At 42.8% G+C, this 18,220-nt stretch overlaps 1 protein-coding gene across 1 annotated transcript in view; it reads left to right on the plus strand.

Annotated features, from left to right (window-relative positions):
- Nucleotides 1-18,220, plus strand: part of USP49 (ubiquitin specific peptidase 49) — a 41,234-nt gene that overhangs the window by 12,846 nt on the left and 10,168 nt on the right. Inside the window, exons 2-3 of the mRNA XM_067752979.1 lie at nt 14,343-15,725; nt 17,054-17,258. Of these exons, the coding sequence (XP_067609080.1) occupies nt 14,388-15,725; nt 17,054-17,258 (1,543 nt within the window). The 5' untranslated portion in view covers nt 14,343-14,387. The remainder of the gene's footprint in view (nt 1-14,342; nt 15,726-17,053; nt 17,259-18,220) is intronic.

Raw genomic sequence — 18,220 nt, forward strand, 5'->3', positions numbered from 1 at the left:
AGTTTTCTACATATAAGATCATGTCATCTATGAACAGAGGTCATTTTACTTCTTCTTTTCTGGTTTAGATGCCTTTTGATTTTTTTCTTGCCTACTTGCTCTGGCTAGGACTTTTAATACTATGTTAAACGGAAGTGGTGAGAGCAGGCATCCTTGCCTTGTTCCTGATCTTAGAGGAAAAGCTTTCAGTTTTCATCATTATGATGTTAACCATGCGCTTTTCATAAATGGGCTTGGGGGTCCCCAGAACTCTGCAGTCACTCAGACCTCAGGATTTTGGTGTTTTTAACAGATGGATTATTGTGTCCACTACATTTTTCTTCTTTTGAACTTCAGTCTCAGAAGATAAAGCCTCATCTGCAGTTTTAGAGACATTCTATGTCATTGACATGTACAGACACAAAGTGAGGATTCCTTATTTCTTAAACCTGTTCAATGACATCAGCACCTTAATGGGTTCTGCCCCACTTTCCACTAAAGTCTAGGTCATATCTGGAACAATTCTATGAGATATTTCCTTTACTGGCAGACTCATAAGCTGGCCTCCTAGAATAAGTAGTATTAAGTGGTCCCTTAGAAGTCTGTTGATTGGTCTCTTGGAATATGTAATGTTTATTATTTTGCTTCTGCCAATATTAGATATGATTTTTTTTCCTGATAGTTCCTTCAAAGCAGTTTAGTTCTTATTAATTCTGGTAAGTTCTTGTGTGAGTGATAGGTATAGTGATAATGTATATGTTTTGATAAATTGGTTGTAGTGGAGTTGGGTGATTTGATGGGGACTTTACCGTTGGCTATAGGCTGTTAGTGACCAGTAACTTAAAAATAACAAACTGAAATTTACTGAGATGTCAGACTCAGAAGCGCATGTTCAGAAACGAAAGGTTTAACTTTAGAATAATTACTTTTCTAGTTATTCATATGTATTTAAAGCTACACGTAATGAATCACGTATTTACCTTGTTTCATTATACCTCACTGATATTATAACTTGATAGGTATGGACAACGTTCAGCACAGTTACCACAGGCAACATGGGAAGGATGCAGGAAAAAAATGATGAAGTCAGTGAGGCTTATTTTTTTGTTCTCATACCATTTTTTAGGGATCTCCCTCCTTGCTGTCCAATACTCCTTAAGGCTCAAGTCTCCCTTCTACAGGGTCTCAGTCAGTGATTCATACTTCTCTTTCCCTCTTTAGTTTCTTCCTCACTGCATTTAGCTATGCAGTATCCTGCCCCTTAGCACCCAGCTTTCTGCTTCCTGCTATGGTAAATTAATCTACGCTTAATTATTAGCAGTTGATTGGCTTTATGTGTTTCCCTTATAAGATTCTCTGTTTGTCTTTAATGAGAGTGTCAGTCCCTTAATCCAAGTGTGGGACTCACTGGCAGGCCAGGAGGCTGATATCTTTAAAATAGGAGAAGTGGCTGGGACTTGTGGGATTTAAACTACATGAAGTTCGCTGCCTGGGTGTGCACTGGCCTTCTATTCTCTTGTGCCAGCTCACTATAGTTGAGTTCCCAGAAGTACTTCTGCTTTATTCTTAAGGAGAGATGAGGGTTCATGCACAGTTCACGTCTTTGAAATGCCTTCTATGCCTTATTTGAAAGAAGGCCCCTTTTATATTTTTGCCACGCAGCACATTCTGTTGGACCTGTAAGTATTCAATGGGCATACCCCTGTTGGCGAGTGTGAGCTGAGCCTGATTCTGCTTCTTTAATTCAACAGCATTTTATGGTGCTCTGGGTTTGTTTTTAGCATCTTAATTGGACTTTTACTAGCCTTGCTCTGTGTTGCTATTAAACACAATTTTTAAAGACCTAAGAAAAATAGATAATAAATAATAAAACCTTTTAATTTGTTTTGGAAAGATAGTGATTTTTCTCATTTTTAATATAAAAGTATCCTCTAATTTCTCATTTAAGAATATTTTAGTATGAAGACCTTATTAGATGAAACTATCTGGGTAAAGTCAAGACCAGATAGTCAGTTACTGTAAGCTGCTCAATTAGCCAGCCTGACTCTAAGCCCTGTGGAAGCAAAAATAACTTTTTGGGAATGAGTGACAAGGTGGCCAAGTCAGCCAGTACTTTGTTTAGAGTCAGTCACTTTCAGAACGCAGTTACGTGGCCATCTCATTTGAGTCTCCCTCAGAACAATTCTTTGAAGTGTAGGTATTATTGTTCTCCGGTTTTATAGATTTGAGAAACTGAGGCTTATAGTATACTTTTATACTTGGAATGATTTGTGTGTGGGCGGGTCCTCCATCATTCAGCTGATTGCCTTCACCATCCCAAAACACACCCACACTCTCACACCCACGCTCCTTCAGAGAGGTTGGTTGTGTGTTGAGAGAGAGATTTTGCTGCTCGGTACACTGGAATAGTGTTAGGAGCTGTCCATGAAGGAAATGAAGATCTCTTGAGAGTTGGAAGGGTCTGCTTACAGGATTCCCTTCTACTGACAATTTTCGGTGTGGCCTCTGGGGAAGCAGAGTAGAAATTACCTTGGTACCTTGGCTGATATGAAATTTCAAATGATTGACACGACCGACTGAGGCTGTGCTATGTAAGCCCCTCTGCAATAAGCCAAAGAGGTCTGCACTTTGCTGGTCATAAGCTTGTGGAAAAACAAGTGGGGGGTTCTTTTTGCAGTGATTAGTGCTACTAGAATATAATTCCTTGGGTTCTCCATATGCCATAAATATCATCAGACTGCCTGTCCCTAAATCTTATTTTCTAATAAAAGCATAGTAAATCATATATGCCCTGCACTTATCTTCAGCCATCTTGCTGATGCCTGAATTTTTAAGATTATTGAAACAGTTTCCTCAGTGCTGTATCCTTTTTGAAAATAGATAATACATGATTTTTTTTCCCCAAAAGGTACAAATGTTGATGACTCTCTCATTTCCATCTCCACCCCCTGTTTGCCACTACAGGGCATGTGGTGTTACCCGTTTCTTGTTTATCTTCTTAATTGCACATGAGAGAGAGATTCTGCATGTGTAGTTTTTTTAGTCTTGATGCATATTATATACACTATTCTACCCCTTTTCTTTTTCACATACTGTATTTTGAATTGTTGTACACAGAGGCCTGCCTCTTTAGAAAACAAAACAAAAAACTACAGGTGGTTTCAGTTATATGGCCAATTTATAATTTATTTAACCTTTTCTCAATTAAAGTGCCTGAGTGTTTTCTTTGTAGCTTCAGGTTTTCTCCTTTTGTATGTATGTAACAAATACCGCTTTGTATTTGGCCCCTTCTCTTTGGACATCTGTCTTCTTTGCTCTTGAAATAAAGTGCTGAAAAGTTGTGTCTTGGGACTTCCCTGGTGGCACAGTGGTTAAGGATCCACCTGCCAATGCCGGGGACATGGGTTCAAGCCCTGCTCCGGGAAGATCCCACATACCGCAGAGCAACTAAGCCTGTGCTGAACCTGTGCTCTAGAGCCTGCGAGCCACAACTACTGAGCCCGCATGCCACAACTACCGAAGCCCGTGCGCCTAGAGCCCGAGCTCCGCAACAAGAGAAACCACTGCAATGAGAAGCCCGCGCCCCGTGATGAAGAGTAGCCCCCACTCGCCGCAACTAGAGAAAACCCAGGCGCAGCATCAAAGACCCAACACAGCCAAAAATAAATAAGTACATACATACATTTTTTTAAAAGTTGTGTCTCCATTTATGCAAAATATGATGGACCTCCATCCTGACAGATGTGCTTTGGTATATTATTGGGGAAGGCACAGGATTAAATATACTACTATCCTTTTAAGAAACAGGACATCAGGAAGATGGGGTTTCCTTTCCTTAGAGCAGCCACTGAAATCACCAACTAATCCTGACGATCCATTTGTAAATTCTAGTCAGATTTATTTTCTGTTCACAGAAATTGTTCCTTCTTTTCCTCTGCAGGCAGTTCCTAACATATATATGTGTCTTCCATACAAATGGCCATGTGTGGAAAGCCCTCTTTAGCCATGTGGGGAAAGCGGGAGGAGGGAGATTCCCAATTTCATTGCCTGGGCTGCAGCTGGGAAAGCGGTTCTTGGCATTTTAAGTTGAAACTTTGCATTAATTTTCTCAGAATAATGCATTTGATAGTTAGCTTCCGTAGTGGTAGCACTAGTATTCTGGTACGACACCAAGGATACATGATGGGCTCAATAGCTTTTTAACTGGACCAAGTGCTATTTGTAGCATTGCTTCTATGAGAAAATATATTCCAAAGTCTCAGCTGAAAACAACCTGTTGGTTGATGTTTGTGAATATTGTATTGGATCTTTGTGGCCAGATTTCGCTTCCCCAGACATCACATGGACTGGGAGTAACCTTTATCTGACTGGAGTCAGAGAAACAGAAATTTTTTTTTTTTTTTTTTTTTTTTTTTGCGCTACGCGGCCCTCTCACTGTTGTGGCCTCTCCCGTTGCGGAGCACAGGCTCCGGACGTGCAGGCTCAGCGGCCATGGCTCACGGGCCCAGCCGCTCCGCAGCATGTGGGATCCTCCCGGACCGGGGCACGAACCCACGTCCCCTGCATCGGCAGGCGGACTCTCAACCACTGCGCCACCAGGGAAGCCCCAGAAAATTTTTTTTTAATATAATTTTTGTGCTACTGTTTTTTGCTGTGACTACAGTGAAATTCAGAAAGGCATAGGATGAGCTCCTTGCCACCTGGATAATCAGAGTTAGTGAGGAAGAAGCAGAATTGCCAAAAAAAAAAAAAGAGATTTTCCTTCCCAATAAAGGAGGAAGTTTCAGAAAGAGAGAAAACATTACACTAAGCACGAACATTTCAACAGCTCAACTAAAGTGGCTTTGTGCCCCCAAAAGAGAAACATCCTCAGGAAATTTTTGTGGGCAAAATTCTGGTGAAGTTTTTGAAAGAAAGTTTGGGGGGCTGCAAAGAAGTTGCTACCTGAGTCTAAAGGGTGTACTTGAGGCCCAGACCAAAGGACTATGCAAGCAATCTCTGTGACTAACACTGCCAAGAAAAACTGCACTGCTTTGGTTGGGTGTGTCTTGAGGGGTAGGGAGGGTGCATCTCAAGGTAAGACTAGATATGATGGTAAAATGACAGAGATGAAAGGTGTCCCATAATTTGTCTAATTTGTGAATGGTTCATATCTCAAGGTTTTCTTTTGCTATCAGAGAGTATATTGTTTGCTTTTTGTCTTTAAAAAAATTTTTTTGGAACTTTTCAAGCATACACAAAAATAAAGGGAATAGTATAATGAACTCCATGTGCCCATCAATCAGCTTCAACAATTATGAACGTTTTGACAATCTTGTTTCATCTATCTTCCTGCCACTAGAGTATTTTAAAGCAAATTCCATGCATCGTAATATTTCACCTATAAATACTTCAGAGGTGTCTCTAACATATGAAGACTGAAAAAATACAGCCACAGTACTATTGTCACGTTAAACTAATAATTATTAATATTAGCTAATGCTTAGTCTGTGTTTTTATTTTTTTGGCTGCGTTGGGTCTTTGTTGCTGTGCGTGGACTTTCTCTAGTTGCAGCGAGCAGGGGCTACTCTTTGTTGCGGTGCGCAGGCTTCTCATTGCAGTGGCTTATCGTTGCGGAGCACGGGCTCTAGGCGTGCAGGCTTCAGTAGTTGCAGCACATAGGTTCAGTAGTTGTGGCACACGGGCTTAGTTGCTCCATGGCATGTGGAATCTTCTCGGACCAGGGATCGAACCCGTGTCCCCTGCATTGGCAGGCAGATTCTTAACCACTGCGCCACCAGGGCAGTCCTAGTCTGTGTTTAAATTTCTCAAGTTTTGGACTGGGAGTTTAAGGGAGGGAGGCTGGGGGAAAGGATTACAAAGGGGCATGAAACTTTTGGGGGTGATCAATGTGTTCATTATTTTGGTTGTGTTGATTTCACAAGTATATGCAAAATGTATCAAGTTGTACACTTTAAATATGTACAGTTCACTGTATGTCAATTCTACCTCAACGAAACTGTTAAAAAATATAGTGGTATAGCTAGAGGCAAACAGTATTTTAAAACATTTCTCCCAGTTTTCTCAAAAATATATTTTTATATTTGGTTTGTTCAAATCAGGATCTAAATAAGAACCACACACTGCATTTGGTTGATATGTTTTTAGGTTTCTTATAATCTGTAGCAAATCTATCCCCCCGCTTTTTTCTTCATGTCATTTATTTCTTAAAGACTCCAGATCACTGATCCTGTAGCATTTGCCACACTCTGATTTGGTCCGTTGGCTAATTGCAACCTTGTGGTAGCACGTTCCTGTCTCCCACATTTCTTATAACTTGGTTAGATCCAAAGGCTTCATTGGACTCAGGTTCAGTTTTGGTTTTTTTAATAATTTATTTATTATTTATTTTGGGCTGCGTTGGGTCTTTGCTGCTGCACGCGGGCTTTCTCTGGTTGTGGCGAGCAGGGGCTACTCTTTGTTGCGGTGCACGGGCTTCTCATTGCGGTGGCTTTTCTTGTTGCGTAGCACAGGCCCTAGGTGCGCAGGCTTCAGTAGTTGTGGCATGTGGGCTCAGTAGTTGTGGCTCGTGGGCTCTAGAGCACAGGCTCAGTAGTTGTGGTGCACGGGCTTAGTTGCTCTGCGGCATGTGGGATTTTCCTGGACCAGGGCTGAACCCGTGTTCCCTGCATTGGCAGGCGGATTCTTAACCACTGCGCCACCAGGGAAGCCCAGGTTCAGTTCTTTTAGCAAGAGTACTTTATAGGTGATGCTGCTGTGAACCTCTTATTGCATCATAGCAGGGAAGCATATAATGTCTGGTTTGTCCTATTTTCAATGTGAAATTGATCACTGGAGTCAGGTGCTGTCAGCCTTATCCACCCATTGTAAAGTTTCCTGTCAGCTTTCACCTAGTGGTTGGAGCTACTGACTAGATCCATTATTTCATTAGAGGTATATTATTCACTTGTGTGTGTATATGTGTCTGTGCGTGTGTGTCTATGCAATTTTAAACAAATGTATTGAGATGTAATTTACATACAATAAACTGCATGTATTTAAAGGGCACAATTCTAGAAATTTGACATATACGTACACTTTGACATATGTATACACATATGTACACACTTACGATGACTGCCCAGCTGCTGTAGAGAACAGTGTTTTGGAGGCATACTGCAGGGACAAACCATAATTCCTGCGGTCAGATATTTAAAGGGTAAACCCTGATTCTCTCAGCGGTAGCAATAGAATTTTTCCATGTGGCAGTGGAGTAGAAGAGGGAGCCTTTAGTTTGGACCTTGCCTTAACACTAGCTTGTCAGGGAGATCATACTAAAAGCATCAGCAGGTTTGATCTGGAAGTGCCACAAATTACTAAGCTCTGAAGCAGACCTGTTTAATCCTTACACAGCCAAACTAGTTATCTCCACTCTCGGCTGTCACTTCTCCGCACAGTCACAGGTAACATTTCTGTGTGTGTGTGTGTGTGTGCGCATGCACACGCGCGTGCACAGGCTCCCAGTGTATTCAGAATTTCTCTGAATTTTATATGAGCAGTCTTCCTTGGCCCCCTTGCGCCCAGTCCACTATCCTCCTGGAAAAGGGGTTAAGTTTTAGGCACAGACCTCTTTGGCAAGAGTAGGCTAATGAATCAAAAAGTCTGATCCTTTGAAGGCCAGCTAGCTTAGCTTTGTTCCACAGATGGCATTTCCTTAACCCCCTGTCTGTCGTCTTACATGTCTTGATCATCAGGAGCCTTGGATGAAACAGTATGTATAACTCAGTACATGATCTCAGTGTGTATAGCTCAGTACATCACTGCTACCAAACAAACAGTTGCAAAACATATTCAGAAGCTTCATCCCGCAAATAGCATTAACAGTAGTATACCATAATGCGGTATCAGAATGTGAAGATCCAACCTGAGACCAAGCCTCTGTAAGGAAATGGACAGATTTTACATGCAAAAGTATTTATGGGACTCTGTGAGTGTACTAAAAATTATTGAGTTGTGTGGTTTAAATGAGTGAATTTTATGGTATGTCAACTATATCTCAATAAAGTGGTTTTTTAAAAGTGTGAGAATTAAAATACATTAATTAATAGAAATGATACTTGACGTTCTAGGAACAGACGAAATCATCAAGAAGAGAGTTGAGAACAGAATCTTAAGGAGAGTCTATATTTCAAGGAAGAGAGACACACATGAAAACAGAGAAGGTGTATTTACAGACGTAGGAAGAGAACAGTAGCCTAAAATGCAGGCGTGAGTGTGTATTCAGTGTCAGGGGCAGAATAGATGTGGATGGGGACTGAGAAAGGGCTGATGAACTCAGCACTGAGGAAATTGCAGAGACCTTTGAGAAAACAGTTGCTATGAAATGAAGGTGCGAAGGAGTGAGTTGTGAGAAAGATGAAGCTGCACATTATTCTTGCCATAAATAAAGTAAGCAGAAGGAGAAAGAGCCTAAAAATAGTGTCAAGGATAGTCTAGAGGCAGGGCAAAGTTGGGTCTGTGTGTTTTTCAGACAGGAGAGACTTGGGCATGTTGCAGCTGGAGAGGAAGGAGGCAAACAAAAGAGAGCAGAGACTGAAGGTACAGAGGGCTTACACCCAATTCTGGCTCTTAATACAGTTAGATAAGTTGGTATTTGGCACAGAGCAAAGCATCTGTACTGTGCTGGTCGTTCTGTCTTTGTCATCTCCCTGCGCTGTGGCAATCGGTTGTGTGCTGGCTGGCTCTCTACATGAACTCTACTGCTTTCTCACTGAGGAAAGCAGATCCTAATGCAAGAGAGAGAGACATTATTGTGCAGACATAACCTTAAATCTGTAACTCGTGATTAAACAGGCTCATTCTCGAACATCAGCGCTTGATTACTGATGAGTGATGGCCAACCTCGCAAGGCCCCGGCGCACCCAGCGCATTAGCGTACCATCGCCTGTGGCCAAGAGCCGCTGCTTAAGTGGCCGTTCCGCTCTCGGGTTTAAGAGCTCAAGAACACATTTGGTTAGAGCTTCCAACCTCGTCCCAGAGAATTCAGCCTCTGCAGGAGTCTCTGAGGGACGGACGCTCTGACCTACAGGTTATCTGTCCCCCATCCACCGACCCACCCCCACATTCAGGGAGAATGGAAACGAAGGGGAACAAGGGAAAGTGCAGCAGCCGTGAGGACCCTCCACCCCTTCAGCCATCTTCCCCCCCCCACCGCCACTCCCCGCCCCGCCACCCCACCGCGTGCTCCCGCCTACACACTGCCCTTAGCCAAGGGCTAGCGTCACCCTTCTCAGTCTCTGCTCCTAGTTTTTGTTTTTGTTATTTTGTATCTATTTCTTTGTTTTATTTTAGCCATAATGCAAAAATTCAAAAGGCTAGTTTCATTGTACTTAAAATACAGCCTTTTAAAGCCCTATATAATAATACTCTAAAATGTAGCATTTTCCCTTTTGGGTTATTAACTGTATCTTAATGCGATTTCTACCTTGTTTTAAAAAATCTTTGTCTTAATTGGATATTGATACTAAATTATGTTTTCCCATATCTCTTAGAAATAAACTGTTAGCTGAAAATAAAATTCATTTTCAACACTTGTTATTTGTAAAAATGTGTTCATTGTGTCTTTAAGCACCCTTTGCAGGTTTTATGGGACATGTAATGTAGGGTATGTGTAGCAGGTTGAAGGGTTAAAATACCCTGCTCTGTCGCATATGGCGGTGAGCAGAATCGCAGATGTTGATGATACCACGTAATTAGTATTCTTTTATGTAAATGAAGGCTGTCAGCATGTTACCATAGTGTCTACTCTCTCTGAAGCTGGAATTTATGCCGCTTGGTCTCACCAAGATCAGGCAGGATTTTTCCACTATCCTTAGTCAAGAACTGAGAAGAAATCAATACGATGAGAGAGAAGAAATGGAAATCTCCCTAAAGTAGATTCTCTTAAATTTTTCCTATTTTGTTTTTGTTGAACTTCTCCCCAGAAATTTTATTTCGGGTGATGCTGTTATCCATTTCGGATCGGCTAAGAAATCTGCTATTTGAGAATAATTGGAATAGTCCAATTAAAAGATGAATCATGTTTTCAAGCTATAGGTTTTTGAAAGATTTTTGTAATGCTCAGTCATCTCTCTCATACAGAGACCTTTAAAAAATAATGTGATAAATCTAGAAGTTTCTCATCAGAACAAAAGGCAAACATTGAACAGGTTCCATTACCTTCTTTTACTATTTGGTGATATTAACTATAGTAGAATCCTTTTAAATATTAATTATGGTTTTTAGCTCAAGTTGATTCAGATTTTTAAATTAAAACTATATTACTTAAAGAAGCAAACGCTAATATTTTGTCAGGTTTGCTTTCTCTGTATGCAGATTGATCCAGGGTGAGCAGGACATTTTTTTACAGTTACTGATATACTTAATGATGGAGAACTATTAAGGCACATCATGTTCATTTCCAGTTACACTGCAAGTTTCTCTCTTTTGGATACTGGGTGCCTGTCACACTGGATGATATATGTTTTAAATGGAAGTGTTAGGACTTTTATGACCTTTAGCAATTATGAAGGAAAAGGGGTCCATGTCAGAAAAATGTAAAATAGATTTCCTCTTTGTGCCTGTGAGTGTTAGGCCTTGTTCTTAAATAAAATGGTCAGAGGATGTGTGAGGGGTGAGTGAAATACACGGTCTTTCTTGAACTGAGTATACCCAAGATTGTATTCTCTTTATTCTCTATTGTGTGCATTGACTTTTGTGTCACTTTTGAGTGATTTCCATTGCATGATCAGCTATGTTTTTCCTCTAGAGAAGCTAGTCTGCCTAGGTTAAATCAGTGTAGTGAGGTGCAGAGTAGCCCTGTGTTTTCCTGAATGGATTTACTCTGCCATATGGCAGGTTAGTGAGTTGCCACGACAGATCTGTAATGGGAAAAAGGCTGTGCAGGAAAGGATGTGCGTGATCAGCAGATTTATAGATCAGAAAATGAAATTGGAAGAAAGAATTTCCAGAGTGCCCTTTCCATTTGACAGCATTCCATGAAGAGGGTGTGGAATGGTTTTTTAGTGGTTTTCTATTTTGGCTTTTGGTTGTTCCAGCATGTTTTTTCTAGCACAGAAGTTGATTTCATAAGGTATCAATGTCTTGGGTGTTGTGTTGCTGTATTCCTATTCATAGAAATATTCTCTCTTTGTAGGATTTGAAGCTGTGCTATGTTTCATGTGATAAGATCTCAGTAGCAATTAAATTTCTGAAGACACATCAAGGTTCCTTTTGGCTAAAATGGGGATTTGTCAGGTTTTGAGTTAGAAGAAGCTATTCAGACATGATTCAGTGAGTAGTGAATCTTCCAAAGGGAAGAAAACAAAAAGAAAACCCAAGTGAGCTAAAGATAGTATGTGCTGGTGTATTTAAATCTGTGCTATCTAATACTGCAGCCACCAGTCACATGTGGCTATTTAAATTTAAATTAATTAAAATTAAATAAAATTAAAAGTCAGTCCCTCAGTTTCACTAGCCACATTTCAGGTACTCAGGAGGCACATGTGGCTAGTTAGTACAGTATTGGACAATGCAGATAAAGAATATTTCCATCGTTGCAGAAAGTTCTATTGAACAATGTCTAAGTGAAAGATCTTGAGAAATAAAATTTTTGATCCCTTGATTTCTTTGATTTCTATGAGGAGTTCTTCAGCCCTATATAATTTACTGATTAGTACAGTGGTTCTAAGGCTTTAATGTACAAATGAATCATCTGTAGAGCTTGTTTAAAATGGAGATTTTAGACCCCTCTCCCAAAATCTGATTCATCACATTTGGAGTCATGACCAGAAATCTGTACATATGACAGGTATCCTAAGGAATTCTGATGCTGGTAGGTGGTTCAGAGACTACATTTTGAAAAATATGAAGTTAGTGACAAACTTGGGAATTGCCAATCTTTTGATTTTATTTTTCCCCTTTTCATTCTTTTATTACTGACTTTCTTTTGTGTCTCCAGTAATTGGTTGTAAGCATCATGTGTATCCAACTTAAATTCCTGATTGGTAATAGGTAGCAAAAAGACAATTCATTTATTTACCATTTTATCTTTTAAATGTATGTCTGTTTTAATTTGGCTATGCCCTACAGAAAGTAAACAGAAATGGTTATTTCAATACTGTTCTGGTCTGTGTGGAGAGGTAATTCTGACAGAACACCTTTGACCACTCAAGAGTTGAGCACCCACAAGTCTTGAAATTATAAAGAATTATAAAGAAAATTTTCTTTTTTAAAAGAAAAATAGGGAATTCCCTGGCGGTCCAGCGGTTAGGACACAGTGGTTTCACTGCTGTGGGCCGGGGTTCGTGGATCCCTGGTCAGGGAACTAAAATCATGCAAGCCACACAGTGTGGCAAAAAAAAAAAAAAAAAAAAAGGAAAGAAAGAAATATAACACATGATCTCCTCTCTGAAGGAGATTATAGCTAGTTAGGAAATGGAGAAATACATCTACAGAAATGACTTAAAGGGCACTTAGCAACAAGTCAATAATTAGAAAAATATAGTAGAAACTAAATCCTGATAGTACTCAAAGGAAAAGCATGACCTGACTTGATGGAAGATAATCTAGGTTACTTTCTTTTGTATGATTTAAGGATTTCTTATATAGGGACATGGCCCCTGCCCATTGGAATGGGCAATTTAAAACTGGGAAGGATCCCTGGTTTGGTCCTGTGGTATATTTGTGGGTTTTAGCAATAGGGCCAAGCCAAAAAAGGCATCTGGAAAACCAACTAAAGGCACTACTCAGAGTGCTTTGGATTTAGAACTTCTCTGGGTGACCCCATAGTCATAGAACTGTATTTGCTCACAGAAATGAAAGTGGGCAAGAAATGGGGTGAAGGAAATCCAGTTTATAAGAGGAACTGCCTTTAGGGAATTTAAATACTGGTATTGGGGGGGGGGAGTCAAGTTTCCAAAGAATAAAAGGTTTTCTTTTAAAATAGCCTCTTTCCCTTGGAAAAATGGCTTATTAGGCTTCTCTGGTGAACAGTGTTGAAGAAGCAATGTTAGAAAGACAAAAAAAAACAAAAACGCTCAGTATGTTACCACTGTTTTTAAAAATAAAAAGTATTTTTACATATATCATCCAGAAGGTTTGCTTTTTTTTCTTTTGTCCCGGTAGTTTGGTTAAATACTGTAATACCAGTAGCCACTACACCTCTTGTCCTACAAGTCAGATTTGTCTCATTCTGTACTTTCAGCAAGGAAGGTAAACGTTTTCCCATCCTTTCTACAAGATGTAAATGTTCTTTTCAAAAAGACACTTTGGCTTAGTCCCTCAGGGTTGCTGTAACAAAAATGCCATAGACTAGGTGGCTTATGAATAACAAACATTTATTTCTCACAGTTCTGGAGGCTGGGAAGTCCAAGATCATGGCACCAGATTCCCTATCTGGTAAGGAGTAACTGGTTCATAGCCATATGGCTGGCTTTTCACGGTGTCCTCACATGGAGGAAGGGGTGAGGGAGCTCTTTTATAAAGGCACTAATCCCATTCTTGAAGGCTCATCCCATGAGGGTCAACGCATTCTTGACCTAAGCACCTCCCAAAGGCCCTACCTCCTAATACCATCACCTTTCAGGGTTAAGATTTTAGCATATGAATGGGGTGCAAACATTCAGACCACAAAAGACAAAATGTTAGATTGAGGCTCAGTCTACCTACTTAGCCAGATCTTTGGACTCAAGAAAATAAAAATAATACTTTGTACTGCAGAGGAATTTCTTTCTTACCATTTATCTTTTTTACCCTATCTTCTTATCTCTACTTTGAAAAACACAGTGAAACCGACCTAAGATTGCCTTTTTATTTGAGAGTCTTCATCTCTCCTACTGGTATGTGAAACGCTGTCTATGTCTCTCCTCTCCTTTCCTCTGCCCTGTTCCTTTTTGCATGCAGCCAGGATCTTGTCGGTATGAGACAGAGAGGCTTTCACTTCCAGGACATCATCAATTCAGAGATGGTTCAGAATACAAGTTTCTTTCCCCTGGTGGCCAGTTGGGTGCAATGTGAAATAAGGGTAATGACATTTCCAAATCAGCCTTACGTAAAAATTAGCTGATATTCAAGAATTAAAACAGCCTTAGAAAATGTAAACTTACACATTAGGGCTAAGGTCTGTCGTTTAGTATTTTATGATTCTTTTTAAGGAACTTAACTGTCTTTCTGTTATACCCAGTCTATGCCAAAATTGCTTTTCTTTTTCTTTTTTTAAACTTCCTTCCAAAAGAACCAGTTTTGAATTGAAAACAAATGAATACTGAGTGGAAAATGCCGGTTGCAAGCCTTTTTCTAGGAAAATATTTTGCTGAAAGCTTTCTCTTCCTCTCTCTCTCTTCGAGGGCCCTTATCGTGACAGGTTGAAAGAGTGAAGACTTCCATACGACATGGATAGATGCAAACATGTAGGGCGGTTGCGGCTAGCCCAGGACCACTCCATCCTGAACCCGCAGAAGTGGTGCTGCCGGGAGTGCGCCACCACCGAGTCCGTGTGGGCTTGTCTCAAGTGCTCCCACGTGGCCTGCGGCCGCTACATCGAAGACCACGCCCTCAAACACTTCGAAAAGACTGGACACCCGCTAGCCATGGAGGTCCGGGACCTCTACGTGTTCTGCTACCTGTGCAAGGACTACGTGCTCAACGACAACCCCGAAGGGGACCTCAAGCTGCTGAGAAGCTCCCTCTTGGCGGTCAGGGGCCAGACGCAGGACCTGCCGCTGAGGCGCGGGCGGACGCTGCGGTCCATGGCCTCGGGCGAGGACGCCGTCCCGCCGCAGCGCGCTCCTCAGGGACAGCCGCAGATGCTCACGGCTCTGTGGTATCGGCGCCAGCGCCTGCTGGCCCGGACGCTGCGGCTCTGGTTCGAGAAGACCTCGCGGGGCCAGGCCAAGCTGGAGCAGCGGCGGCGGCAGGAGGCGCTGGAGCGCAAGAAGGAGGCGGCGCGGCAGCGGCGGCGCGAGGTGAAGCGGCGGCTGCTGGAGGAGCTGGCCAGCTCCCCTCCGCGCAAGAGCGCGCGCCTCCTGCGGCACGCGCCCCGTGCCGCCGCGCCGCGCGCCGCCGCGCCGCGCGCGCCCGCTGGGCCCCGCCCCGCGCCGCGCCGCGCGCCCGCCATGGCGCCGGGCGTCACGGGCTTGCGCAACCTGGGCAACACCTGCTACATGAACTCCATCCTCCAGGTGCTCAGCCACCTGCGCAAGTTCCGTGAGTGCTTCCTGAACCTCGACCCGTCCAAGACGGAGCAGCTGTTTCCCAGGGCCGCCAACGGCAAGGCCCCTCTCGCGGGCAGGCCGGCCGGCAGCTCAGCCACCGAGCTGTCGCCCAGGAGCCACGGGGCCGAGGCCTGCAAGCGCGAGGGCCTCTGCTTGAATGGCGGGGCCTCCCTCAGCAGGAGCCTAGAACTCATCCAGAACAAGGAGCCCAGCTCGAAGCACATCTCCCTCTGCCACGAACTGCACACCCTCTTCCGCGTCATGTGGTCCGGGAGGTGGGCTCTGGTGTCGCCCTTCGCCATGCTTCACTCGGTGTGGAGCCTGATCCCCGCCTTCCGCGGCTACGACCAACAGGACGCGCAGGAGTTTCTCTGCGAGTTGTTGCACAAAGTGCAGCAGGAACTCGAGTCCGAGGGCACCAAGCGCCGGATCCTCATCCCCTTCTCCCAGAGGAAGCTCACCAAACAGGTCTTAAAGGTGGTGAACACCATATTTCACGGGCAGCTACTCAGCCAGGTAGGTGTGTGCCCAGCCCATCCCCAGCTGCCCACCACACTGGAAACGGGTTGATGTAGTAGTTAGGCTTCCCGTGCGTAGCTCCCCCAGGCTGTTGGCCTAACTAGGGTAGCCAACATTTGCTGTAACTATGCATAGCTGAGGGCGGCCACTGTACCTTTTACTATACTGTGCGACGGCCTTGTTGGTGAATTTGCCTCCTGTCTTAACAGGCAGATTTTTAGTTCAACTTGCCATATCATTTCACTTTCAGTAAATGTCTTTAATCTTTAATGATGATACAGGTAATATAATATTCCCATTGTTATAATCAAGTACCCATTGTTGGCATGCCATCCTTTGATCAGTTTTAGGAAATTGAAGTTTGCCTATAACCTTGGTTCCATGCTTGTTGTGAAAGAGCACTCTTCCTTCCAAGGCATTCTTTACATACAAGGGAGGGAGGTGGCTCGGAGGATGCCAAAGGGTAAGCAAGTCTCCCTCCTGTTCCCCGTTACCTTTCATTTCCTTAGCCATCTAAGGACATGAGTGAAGACTCATAGATAAGGCTTTGTGAGAACATGCAGAAGGAATTTGTAGAGGCAAAGAGGTGGGCAACTTAAAGAGATGCAGGTAAAACCTCTACACTATCCTACTGAGGTTTTGTGTCCGGGTATTGAGGGTTTTAAAAGAATGATGAGTATGAGTAGGATGGGAAGAGGAAGTTTATTTAGGCTTTTATTTTTCAGCGTGTGAAAGGGGACTATTTCTCAGCACTTCCTCTACCCCTCTGAGGGTCTGTAGGAAGAAAGGTGCATCTGGGAAGGTTACAGCGGGGGAGGAGGTCTGATCACAAGGTACTTTGAGCGGGGGAGGAGGTCTAATCACAAGGGATCAGTGTAGGGATGCTGCAAGAAACAGGGCAAAAAGAGGCAAGTTGGACTGGATGGAAGGAGCAAAGTCTGGAGAGAACAAGAGTATGAGGATGAGAGAAGCAGACAGGAATCTGCAAATTCTCCATCTCAGATTGAGGATGCCTTGCCTCCATGGTAACTTCCATCTGTAATACTGCAGCATTGAATGGCAAAGCATGCTTTATGAGAGAAGAGAGAAAGGGGTAGGTAGTAATAACTGCTGTGTGCTTTTCCAGTTCCAGCTAGCGTCATGGTTAGAGATACATACCAGAAGTAATATGCTCTAATTCTCTTAAAGTTATGTTTATTATTTTAATATTACAGTTAAATGTTTTTGGAAAACTATGCACTTAGTTTTGGTTGTTATGTGCTAGCAAAAATGTATGTGGGAAGCTTGGAAGTTATATAACCTGTAAACCAATCTTTTCACTTTAGGTCACATGTGTATCATGCAATTACAAATCCAATACCATCGAGCCCTTTTGGGATCTGTCCCTGGAATTCCCTGAACGCTATCACTGCATAGAAAAGGGGTTTATCCCTTTGAATCAGACTCAGTGCCTGCTCACTGAGATGCTGGCCAAGTTCACAGAGACAGAGGCTCTGGAAGGGAGAATCTACGCTTGTGACCAATGTAACAGTGAGTGCCAGGGGTAGGGGTGGGTGTGTGTAACTGGAATATCAGTTTAAGGTGTTTCACTTGCCACTTTAGTCAAAAGTAACACTGTCATATTGAGTGGGTTTTTTTGTTTTGTTTTGTTTTTTGCAGTACGCGGGCCTCTCACTGTTGTGGCCTCTCCCATTTCGGAGCACAGGCTCCGGACGCGCAGGCTCAGCGGCCATGGCTCACGGGCCCAGCCACTCCGTGGTATGTGGGATCCTCCCGGACCGGGGCACGAACCCGTGTCCCCTGCATCGGCAGGCGGACTCTCAACCACTGTGCCACCAGGGAAGCCCTGACATTTCTTATTTAAAGTTCAGGTGGCATAGCCTGTTTGAGGCTGTAGTATCAGAAAAGTGTGCTTTTGTCCTGAATTTGTAGATTTAAAGTACAATGAAACCAAGAAAGGAAGTCATATGGTGCATTGCTCTATGGCAGCTTCATAGTTATTGTCACATGCCTGAAAGGTTCACATCTCAGAAGGGTCATAAGGAAGTATTTCTCTATCATGGCTTTAATTGTAAAGTGGAATTTTTTCTATATGGCTCTGTGAGTATCTTATGCACCCCCCATCCCCACCCCCATGTCTTACCACACTAACACTTACTGCTTTTGCTAACCCAGCATGGACAGAGGAAATGCAGAGCAAATACTTTGAAGCTGATGTTTGGGTTTCTGGCATATAGAGATTTGGAAACTAAGATGAATGGATTGTTGAGAGATCTGAAATCAATTTGCAGCCATACTGTAGTCTGGACTACAAGTTTTGGGAACGACAGTTTTACGGTAGCCCTTTTAATACTTCTGCACATGGTTTTTTAAAGTAGTACACCATGGGAAACCTGTTCTCTGTGAAGAATCAGGATAAAAATCAAGTCACACCTGCTATCATTTTGCCATTTTAAAACAAAATTTGAAGTGCTGTATTTGGTTAACCATAA

The sequence above is a fragment of the Pseudorca crassidens genome, chromosome 10 (genome assembly GCF_039906515.1).
Source record: "Pseudorca crassidens isolate mPseCra1 chromosome 10, mPseCra1.hap1, whole genome shotgun sequence".
Classification (NCBI taxonomy): domain Eukaryota; kingdom Metazoa; phylum Chordata; class Mammalia; order Artiodactyla; family Delphinidae; genus Pseudorca; species Pseudorca crassidens.